The 11,284-nt window shown below is 44.6% G+C and overlaps 1 protein-coding gene across 1 annotated transcript; it reads right to left on the minus strand.

The window, feature by feature from the left end:
- Nucleotides 1-1,369: 1,369 nt before the first annotated feature.
- Nucleotides 1,370-6,256, minus strand: pou5f3 (POU domain, class 5, transcription factor 3). The gene is made up of 5 exons (XM_019890209.1): nt 4,949-6,256; nt 4,749-4,860; nt 4,026-4,156; nt 3,638-3,802; nt 1,370-1,633 (listed from the first exon to the last, which is right to left on the minus strand). Exons 1-5 carry the CDS (start codon nt 5,702-5,704, stop codon nt 1,370-1,372), a joined length of 1,428 nt encoding a protein of 475 aa, XP_019745768.1. The 5' UTR covers nt 5,705-6,256.
- Nucleotides 6,257-11,284: the final 5,028 nt, after the last annotated feature.

Consider the following 11,284-nt stretch of genomic DNA (forward strand, 5'->3'; position numbering starts at 1 on the left):
CGGAATGGGAAAACAAAGTTGAACAGTGGCTGGAACGAGAGACTGTGTAAGATCTGCTCCCACTTCGACAGTTTGCCTCCAAACAAGGTTTACGACGACCTGGCTGCATGGGATCATGCTACTGGCGTGGCGTAAGCCTCTTTTCGCGCAGAATTCACACAAACTGAGCCGCCGTTTGCCTGTGAGGTTTACACACAACCCGCCGAACACACTACATAACCATGTGTGCAAATTCATTAAAGTGTTCTGCACCTGTAGGCTAAGCATTTTTTTCCAAAAATCCATGGTCATCATTGGCCGACGTTCCAGCTTTGGCTTGAAAATGAACCTACGGCCTTTTTGTAAGCGGAAAAAGCAGGATTGACGCAGATTCGCCATAAAATAATCTTAAACTAGGCTGACCTGAAATACAACCTCGTTATCATTCTTGCTTCAAACTTTGTCAAATGTGCCACCATCTAGCGATCGAAAGTGGAATCACACCCATAAACAGGTGGCAGATCCAAACAGAACCAACGTCACACAATTATTTACTGAGGCAAAGGGCGGTGAAACAATTTAAAAACAAAAATACAGGCGGGAGAAAACAGACTTTGAATACATTTAACATGATAGGATGCTTCTGAGCGAAGGTTGGCTAAAATTAGTGGTCAACTGACTGATCTCTTAAAAAAGGCATACGCTCAAAATCAGGTGTACAAGTTAAATTACTCTGAAAAGCATGTATTCAATTTTCAGGCATCCGGTGGAACAAGCATAGGAAGAACATGTCAACATCTGTTAGAAAATAGTCAATGACAGGACAGACTTTCACCCTAGATGAGATGTTGTAAATGTGCAATCAAAGCAGCAAAATAGCAGCAAACACCACTTTATCAAAATCCTCAAAATATTGCATTCAATCTTTAAAAATTTTTTTTTACAGAGGATCAAATTCATCTTTTTTTAAAAGCTTTGTGAGAAAAAGGACTTGACAGAATTACTGTATTGCTTTCTTTGCGATGCACTGATATGCTTACCACGCCCCCCACTCGTCTTCTCGCATCAACACCATCCAAAGAGTAGAACAACTTGAAACACAGCTCCCCTCATTTACTGTCAAATGAATTTTGAACTCAAAAATTATTTTTTAATTCATACCCCCCCCCCCAAAAAAAAAATCTAAAAGCTGCCTTGCGTCAAATGCACTTTGGTAATCCGGCCTACTGAATAACTTAACATGCATTCCCAAAACACTTCAAGTTGTTGGCATGGAGTGATCAGTCATACACACACAGCTGCAGCGACGGAGAAAACCGTGAACTGTCTCACAATCCTCAAGAGGTAGATCAGATTTGGACAGAATGGTTCACCCGTGACGCCGCAGCCTTTATCCAGTCAGGTGACCGAGCAGTCCAGGGTGCAGCGCTTGCTTCAGGACGTCGGGCCGATGAAGCGACTGCATGTAAAGCGTAGGCGGCGGGGCTCCCGGGTAGCTGGACGGTGGAGGGTAGCCTTGGCTGGGGATGGGGGAGGTGGCCATGTTGAGGGGCGAGGGGCTCGGCTCATAGAACTGCCCGTCGACTTCTTCGTCTAGAGGCAGAGCCAGGCGCTTGCCCTTCTGTCTCCGGTTACAGAACCACACTCGGACCACCTGCGTGTGACAACGGCCGGTTAGTCACTGCGCGCGGGAAAGCGTGATTGTCTTTGTTTTTTTTTTTGAGCGAAATCCCTGTCGCAGTCAAGTCTGAAGTACGACCCAATGTAGTGTCGGGAAGACAAAAGGAAAATGGAACAAACCAGGTCCCAAATAATACAATCTTACTCAATCACAACACTGCAGCGAAAATATTTTGACGGATCATGTGATGGTAGTTTGTAATGTAACATGTCATTTTGTTAAATTTTTGAATATATGGGGAAACACGACATCATCAGTTGCTTATTAGATAACAGTTAAGGCACCTGACATAACTATGGGCATTCTGTAAACCAAGATGGCCTGCAAGCGTCAAGACGACATGCAGCCCGTTGCATCATATCTGGCTGTAATGGTCCATGATGTGCCGAGTGTCACAGTGCTCAAAAGTAAAAAGACCTTTTCAAACCCTTTCATGTTTGCATTTATTTGTCCACGTGACACACACACACACACAGCTTTTTTTTTTTAACTAATGTTTGCATCTGTTACCGTGATTAATACAGAAATGTGTCGTGTGCTCGCATGTTGCTACACCAAGCCTAGGGGGTGCTATAAACCCATCAAAAATCTGTGTAGCTCCCATTCAACGCCCCAGCCCAAACAAACAAATAGGTGGGTACAGCTAAAGCAAAAATAAATAACATAAAAGGGCCGGACTTGTGAACTGCAAATATGTTTGAACGAGTTTGTCAGAGAAAATTGTTACTCGGCCTTGGCACTTCAGTAAATGTATGACACACCGGGAGTGGAAGTAGGAGAGGGCAAAAAATTGATTTCATTCAGTGTAGCAAAAAATATTTACAAAGTAATTCAGATAAGTGGTACACAGTGAATTGTCAAGTCATTGAGTCCAAGTCAAGTCTTTCAGAGGTTTTTCCCACGAGAGTCATAAAACCAGCTTTGATTTCAAGGAATGACTCGATCCACCAAAACACTCTGCCAAGTTATTGGTCGACAGACTTGTCTTTTGCATGTGAAGACAGAACAAGAAGTAAACACCACCAAAAAAAAAGGAACTTGCATCCATGTGTAGCCCATTTACAAAGAATGCCACATCATCGTCGAGTTGTGTCATGCCTGTTGTGAAGTCACCACTATAGTGCCATCGGTGGAACCTACAATCAATCATGCCACAGAGAAGTTGATCCCTGTAATGCAATTCCCAAAAGACAATTTGTGTTGTCTGCTGAGTGAGTGTTTAGCATAACGACGACTCGTTCACCTCACTGAAGACAAAAGGCTGAGAATTTAATCTCGAGGGGAAATGAACGGCCCATCAGTGCAGGCACATTGTCCTTGCAAAAAAAAAAAAAAAAAACACCTGTTAGGCCCTGGGGAAATCTCATCCCCCCAAAAATTAGTTGATTTTACTCAAACTGGGTTAGAAATGGAAATAAAAACTGCTACGTTACCCAAACGTTTGTTTGCGAAAGTAACAAAGTAGAAGTGCAATGCTAGCTACCACAATAGCACATTGTCACACCCATCATGGAGTGAGACGATTCGCGCAACATGAACATACCTAGACAGAAAAATGTCACCTTCCTTAGATTGCAGGCTACAGCTTGATTCAAAAGTAATTCTGAAATAAGCTACTTTTGTCCAGATCCACATTGTGAAGGAGCTCGATAAAATGAAGCCAGTGGTGGATGAACACACCAACTGTTTTTTTTGTTAAAGGAGGCGGGGTTGTTGATCAATCAAGCTTCATAGAAATTGACCCCCCCCCCAAAAAATGTGGGTGCACTACTTTGCCACCAGAGGTCTTTTCCATTCAGTCTCAATAAATTTGCAGTCCAAACAGTCACATTCATATGCTCTCTCATTCAATTTTCTCTGTTGAAATTGGCTTAAAATGCCAGTCATGTCGTTTTTTTTGGGGTCACATACATGGTTATTTTTCGCCAACTCATTTTTAGAGTGATATTTGGCTATAAGGAAAAAGAAAGGACATACGTCTCTCTCCAGGCCCAAATCGTCAGAGATGTGCGTGATCTCTTGAGTGTTGGGTTTGGGACACTTGACAAAGTAAGACTCCAGAGCTGAGCGGACAGCTCCCTCCAGGCTGGTCCTCCTCTTCCTCTTCCGGGTGTCCACAAATACCCGCTCGATCTTGTACATCTGAATGAGCACATCAACACTTTCCGTCACCCGCTGTACCTGAGAGGCCTTTGGACAAGGTCAAGGTTCAGAAGACTCGGCAGGGGGTCACAAAGGCAGCAAGGGGGCTTCCATTGAGGCTCTCAGTGGGACGTCGGGCCCACGGTGAAAAACCCCCCACCGTCAGATGCGTTCGTCTGTTGTCTTGCAAAGCAGACGGCAGATGTGGAGAGAGAGTACTTACATCCTGGGGATTTTCCGACGTTTCGGCCTCGTTCAGCCATCTCTGGAGGAGGGGCTTCAGCTTGCACATGTTCTTGAAGCTCAACTGGAGGGCTTCGAAGCGGCAAATGGTTGTCTGGCTAAACATCTTACCTGGGGATGTACCACCCCCGGCCCCCACAAAAAAGATAATTAAGCACTGTACATGCATACCAGCAACTGGGACGAATGAGCATTTTTCCTTCGCTTGACTATCGGCGAGCTTGAAAATATCCATTATCCTGCTGTGTGCAGAGTGGGTTATATTCCTACCCAACAATTTAGAAACGTTAAAACGCACCCTTTATGCATGTGGCCAACATTAAAATGAGCCCATGTTATGAGATTGTGATGGAAAGCTATACAATAGCCAAATGACCTGAAAGTCATCCCGTTTCTAAACACAAATAGTACTAACTGGTTATAGTGAGCTTTTATATAACATGTAACCAACCACTAAACACAAGAGCTCGCAACCAAATAGTTACCAGACAAACTGAGAGTTAGCTTAGCTTCAGTACAGTATCATCTTCTACCACCTGGATGCCCAGTGGCACAATGCTGCCCCTTCTAGGTCAGTCTTGGTACTACAGTGTGTGATGTGCCATCAGAGGGGAAGATGTTAAAAACCTTACCTAAAACACAAAGCTGAACTTTAATATATTTAAAATATCCAATTACAGTGGTTGAGTGCGTAGACACTTACCATACAGGTTGCCCAACGCGAGGCCAACATCAGCCTGAGTGAAACCCAAAGTGATGCGCTTGTGTTTCAGTTCTTTGGCAAACTGCTCCAATTCTTCAGTGGAAAGGTTTTCCTAAAGCATGAGGTTGAATCTAATGTTTTCGTGGACTGGCGTTGGACATATTTTATTGACTCAATCCTTTCAAAGTGGAAATGCTTACCTCTTCCGAATCACTACAACCGCCGCTGGACGAGCCGCTGCTCCTCGTTGACGAGGCCGGGTTCTGGCCCTGAGGCCCGGGGGCACCTTGGCCGGGCGTGACGCCGAAGAAGGCGTTCGCCGGCACGCCGTTGCTGGGTGGCGACGGGGACATGGATGGCGACGACGTAGAAGACGTTGACGGATTCTGGTTGCTGCTTCCTCCGCTGCCGGGCGGCGTGAGGTGGCTGATACCGGGCCAGAAGGACGGGATCCAGGGACTCGAGTAGAGGACTCCTTGATGCATGGCGGCGGATGCCGGCGGATACTGCTGGACCTTCACCTCGCTCGAGTAGTCGTCCCCGGTGTCTTTCTCCGTCTTGATATCGGAGAGCTTGATTTGCTCCCGGGTTTCGGCTATGGGGGGGCTCAAGTTGATGGGCTGCGTGGCTGCGGTTACACCGGGTACCTGTCCGGTGTACTCTGGCGCGGCGAACGGATACCAATGCTTGGGCTGGCCGAAATCCCCGACCTGGAGCTCGGAGGCCCGGTAGTCGCCGGTAGCCACCGACGGGAAGGGGAAGAAGCTCTGCGAGGCGGCCGACGGCAGGCCCCCATAGGGAGCCTGCTTGTACAGCACACCCGCTTCTGGCAGGGGGAGCTGGTGAAAGGACGAACCCCCGAGGCCCTCTTGGCCCAAAATCTGCGTGCATGCCCGGCTGAAGTCATACGGGCGGCTTTGACACTCCGAGCTTGGGCTGTGGGGTCTTTCGGACATCTTGGCAGTTAAACTTACCTTAATGAGGAGGACACAAAAAAAAGTCTTAGTCAAAGCAAAAGTCCATGGGAGTTGGTGGACAACCCGGCCTACATAACCGCCGAAAGGAGGCTACGAACTAGTCCATGAAGGCCGACTCTAGGCGTACCAGCTCCGGCCTGGGCCTGAGAGATTGAATGTGCGCTCGGGGCTGGTCTGCACACGTTTTGCCAGCGGTGGAGATCGTTGGCCTCGTCGCTCATTGGCTGCCGCTGCACAATTACGCACAGCTGAAGGTGAATTTGCCAATGACCTTGGTAGCACCCCCCTCCCCCACGACCAACCCGTGGGCGTGGTCTAATTTAAGAAGCAACAACTGTAAAAAGTCTAAACTTGTTTTTTTTGGTCTTAATTAAAACGCATCTACAATGCTAAGCATATGTCACACATGCATTCTAATGATTGCTTAGCCTTCGACGAATGAGCATTTCGCGAGATGGCTTTGATATTAAAATCCACGCCATTAGGCCTTTTGTTCATCAAGCTTAATAAAATAAACGGCTTTTATTGTCATTTTGAATTACTTGTATGGATTTACTCGTTTACTTTCTTTATTTTAAAAACGGGATGATCAGTTTGAACTTCTAAAGCGTTTTCAGATTTCTATCTTTCATAAAATGTTCAGTTTCAGTTGCATTTTGAGATTGATATACACAATACCACATTTGTGTTTCTATATTTATGTTTAAACATTGACAGAGCTGAAAGGTTTAAAGAATTTGTGAACGAATTATATATTCACATTGATATTTCTTACTTCGATTTATATATTGACTTTGTGAAGGATTCCATCTTTTCATTTCATGTTATTTGTATATAATGCAGATATTACACTTCAACGTCAAAAATACGCTGAGGCACACATAAATCCACGTCTGATTAAATGTGCTGATGACCGGTGTTATTTATGTTGTTTGTTTCAAGTGTTGAAGTACTTTATGGAGAATGTCAGGTTTTATTTATTGCCCACTTCATTTCAACTTGAATACACGTGTTCAAGTATTAAGTTTTGAAGCACGTTGTGTAGAATTATTTTGTATATTTTTACTTGCCTGCCACGTTTATTTGTGTTTAATGCACATTTTCATTTATAGAGAATTGTTTCGGTTCATATGTACGTTGAATGTTTCTAGTCCGATTACTGTAATTCAATATTTTTCATGGAGTTGATTCAATAATTTAGTGCGACCCATATTATGATATGAATTGTATTCATACACAGCGACTCTTCCATTGCTTGAATGCTTCTGGAGTTTGTCAAAGTATCATAAACTGAATAGTTTTGTCAATTTTTCACAACAAGCCAAAAATATTGGCTTTCTATATTTATTTCCTCACCGTAAATTGTGAAAAAAAAATTCGGACACACTGCGTGGGTTTCTTTTCCACACTTCAAGGATGTTCTTGTAGCATAAACGCATCAGGAGCATTCGGGTGAACTTCTTCTTCTTGATCGGGTTGGGAGGGGGTCTACCCCCACCGAGGCCCTCACGGCCCGGGCCCCTGCTCGCACAGATGCGCTCCCCCCGGCGCAGCGTCGTTGGCCGCAGATTGCGGCAGGAAGACGCGCCGCGGGGAAGGAGCAGGGACGGGGGGGCGCCATTGTACCAGCCCGGCCCCGGGGGCACCCTGTGGATTGCAGATCCCGAGTTGCGATGGTCGGCCATTAGCTCCTTTTCACATTGAAACAATACGTCTCGGCCCTTTGATTTCGCCCCACACCCAGCGTCAAACATACTCACCCCACTCGTATGAAACAAACACCAGGCTGCAGTTTCACTCCGCAGGTCTGAGATGAGACGCTCAGCCTGCAAGTCTCGTGTGTCCCAGGTGAAAGTTGCAAAACCACTGCCTGCCACATGGCATGCACTTCGACGCTATCGATCTACCAAGCTAGCTAGCTAGCTATATACTTACCCACCTAGCTAGCTATCGTCCATCCATTCATCCGGAAAAAAAAAATCTATTTTTCTTCTACGTACATAAAAGGCCCATTTCTCTCAAATGTTGACCACAAATCAGTTTTGTTATGTTGTTCATGAGCACTTCTCCTTTGCCGAGATCATTTAACCCCTCACAGGCGCAGGATATCAACCTCCTCCTGATTGAACAGCATCGTTATTGCACAGTTGTGCCGGGGCTGCCCACAATAAAAAGACGATTTAAAATGTGCAGGTTTAGTGTTCAATGGACCGTAGGGATCGGGTAACTAGTGAAAAAAATCATGAAACTCCAAATATAGCTGGCAGCCGTTACAACTATATTGAAAAAAAAAGGAACACACGAGGGTTATAAAACTACTGAGTGGTTTCCACGAAAAATTGGGGTTGGCGACCCCCCCCCCCAAAAAAAAAACACCAAAAAACAAGTTTTAGAGAGAGAGAAAATAATGGAGTTTGTATGTTTTCCCAATGCATGCGTAGGTTTTCTCCGGGTATTCCGGTTTTCTTCCACATTCCAAAAACATGCATGGCAAGTCGATGGCACACTCTAAATTGTCCCTCGGGTGTGAATGTGAGTGTGAATGTTTGTTCGTCCATGTGTGTCCTACGATCGGCTGGCAACCAGTTCAGGGTGTCCTCCGCCTCCTGTCTGAAGACAGCTGGGATGGGCTCCAGCACGACCCTGACCCTCATGAGGATATAGCGGATCAGATAATGACCGGATGGAAGTTATTAAAAACTAAATAAAAATCTGACTTGGTGAACGACTGCATTGAGGAAAAAAAAACAGAGTGCAACAGCAGCACTTTCAAAACGTTCTACACCAAAACGGATCTCACCAAGACCACATAACTCAAACCCTTACTTTACATGACACTTTGTATAACCATTCACAGCGACACAAAGTACAGGGCAAGGCGACGGGGAGACAACAGGAGACTTGACTCAATAGCTTAAGAAGACATCAAACCCGAGTGCGACGGCATTGTCCTGCGATGGTCCATGGACTTGGCTGACCGATTGTCATGCAAAAGACAAAAAGAGAGTGAGGCCACTCATCAGGACAGCACACAACACTCTCGAGGTGCTCCTAAGGTGGCGGGTGGGGTGTGTGTGAGTGAGTGTGGGGAGGGGTTGTCTCCGATCTTTTCTTTTTTTTTTTAAGCAGCTTTTTCATTTTCAACATGCCTGCTTAGTACAACTTAAAAGACAAGTTAGACCAAGTGGAATTGAATTCCAAACCCCAAACCGGTTTCATCCCCAAACCGGGATTATTAACTCGAATGCATTTGTAATTTTTTTTTGGTTAAATTTTTCCGATATATTTTATTGACAATTCTCAAAATTTCTCGCGCACAGGTTTGGTTCTGCCCACCAGCACCACACTCCAGCAGCATAGATTTGCAAGGCTCCGTGAGGACACACGCAGGGTATTTTCCTCACAGATAATACACCAAAGATGTACACTATGGTATTTACAATCGGCTTTGCAAAGTGCGCATATTATTTTTTCGATTCCTCCAACAAGCGTCAAGCGGGTAAAACTGAAAGTAAAAGCTTATAATCTTTGTTTATCCATCTTCGCTGGAGTTAAGTTTGAGCAAAGTTAAGGCTCTAAGTTTGATAGACCCAATATACTGTATATCACTTGGCTCGCTGTTTCAACAGCTTTCAACGCAAACCGTTCACGTTCCAATACATATAAACGTAGAAAAGATACTCTAAGCAATTTTACGGAGGGCGGGATGTTGCTTTAGCAAGTAGCTACGCGTATATTTCACCTTCATCGTTTATGCGGTGGCTCGATTAACGCCGTCGACTGAAATCTGTAAGTCACTTTTCAACCGCTTATGAAACGCTTTCAGGTACGACGTACTGTGAAAATCGACAGCTAAAAGAGCAGGCGTGCCGCGTCGCTCCAAACTTTGGTAATGGAGAGAAAAACTCTTTTGTCCACTGGGGAGGCTTAAATGTAAAGCGGCGGCCCTCCCGTTGAGCGGCAACAAACAAGTCTGATGGCTTTTTGATTTTCTTCCTTAACGGCCGAGCCTTTGACGCCCACTTTCACGGGCCCTCCACCCAAGGCCCGCTTTTCACCTGGCCACCAATGGCTGCCTTCCTTCCACTGTCCACGCGCACAATGGGGCCTTGACGGCCCTCGGCACGCGGCTCAATGGGGACAGGAGACTGGACCAACCACCCCCACCCCCGCCGCCCCCGCTCTCCCCCGTCCTCGCGAGCTACCTCTCCGTTCCCCCCACCTCCACCACCACCGCCATGCACTCGTCATGTGTATTGCTGGAGGGAATACAGTGGGATCTGGAAAATAAATGAAAACGACAAATCCGTTCAATTTAACAGCTTCAATTCAATGGACATTGTGCTGCTCCTTCTGTTGTGATTCTAACTGGGGGCTGAGCGACTGATTTAAGAGACTAAAATTAACTCCTTTTAAATTGTCAAAAAAATTGTCGACAAGTTAACACATTACAACATCAGACAAATATGAGATAAAAATTGGCCAATTTTTGCAGATTTTGCTCTCTATTGTAAAATCAAGGAAATAGCTTTTTTTACTGTTTTTCATATCTTTTAGTGTCGTACGTGTACAAAATTAAAAACATTTTTTTATTCAATGTATATTTTTTTAATTAATCAGATGATTAATTGGTTATCAGAATTTTATTCTGTCAAAAAAAAAAAACAAACAAAAAAAATCAGTCCGCACGTGAGTGTTACTTTTTCCAAATTATTGACCAATCTTAAATCTCGAAAATGGCTTGCTCTATTTGACAATGCAAAGTTGAGGTGAACACACCTGGCGTTTTTTTTTTGGGGGGCTCACTGTGATTTCGCCTGTGTTAGCATGAAGCTTGGGGACTTTCGTAGGACAAATTATGAATTGAAAAAAAAAATGGATTGAAGCAAGCACTCTTTTTCGAAATCTCACCAATTTTTCGACAAATCGACAAAGGTCCCGCGACGCAAAGTCAAAGAGGCTCGCCAAGACTGAGGCAGGAGCCAACGAGACATCAAACAAGAGGACGGCGGCACAAAGAGGAAGTGGCTGTTTGCGAGGATACATTTCAAATGACGCGTTGGTTTGTTTACTTGTTTGGAGACTCAAAACAAGCGAGCAGATCACAATCGCTGTTGACACTTTGCATTACCGGTTCGACTTTACTTAAACCTTCTCACAACACTTTCATTCTCCTTCTTATTTATTATCCACATATGTAGCCTGGAAGTATTTGTATTTGATCAATCCGCATGTTTTGCACCACAATTTCAGCTAAAATATCCGCTGCTTAAAGGGAAATATTGTTAGGTTATTTAATCAGATGGCACTTGCAGTAAAAAAAAAAAAAAAAAAAAAAAAAAAACATTACAAACACAAAAACGTTAAGAATGCGTCAAACAGAGAATAGTAATATTGGCGTGGTAAAAAGTTTTATTACCGATCCTTTTTCTGCATGTACAAATATCTATAAAAGGTGAACACTTTCACTCTTTTATGTACATTTTTGCAGCAGGAGGTTCACTTTGGGACCGACGAGAGGACAGAGCGGAACAACACAAGAGAGTGAAATTGACCACC

The sequence above is a fragment of the Hippocampus comes genome, unplaced genomic scaffold (assembly GCF_001891065.2).
Source record: "Hippocampus comes isolate QL1 unplaced genomic scaffold, H_comes_QL1_v1.1 scaffold185, whole genome shotgun sequence".
Classification (NCBI taxonomy): domain Eukaryota; kingdom Metazoa; phylum Chordata; class Actinopteri; order Syngnathiformes; family Syngnathidae; genus Hippocampus; species Hippocampus comes.

What these genes read in the sequence shown, in the direction of transcription:
- pou5f3 (XM_019890209.1), bottom strand. Translation starts at nt 5,704, where the DNA reads ATGTCCGAAAGACCCCACAGCCCAAGCTCGGAGTGTCAAAGCCGCCCG. An exon ending in GTTGTAGTGATTCGGAAGAG is followed by an intron (nt 4,861 to 4,948) that starts GTAAGCATTTCC and finishes CTCATGCTTTAG; the next exon opens with GAAAACCTTTCCACTGAAGA. An exon ending in CGCGTTGGGCAACCTGTATG is followed by an intron (nt 4,157 to 4,748) that starts GTAAGTGTCTAC and finishes GTACATCCCCAG; the next exon opens with GTAAGATGTTTAGCCAGACA.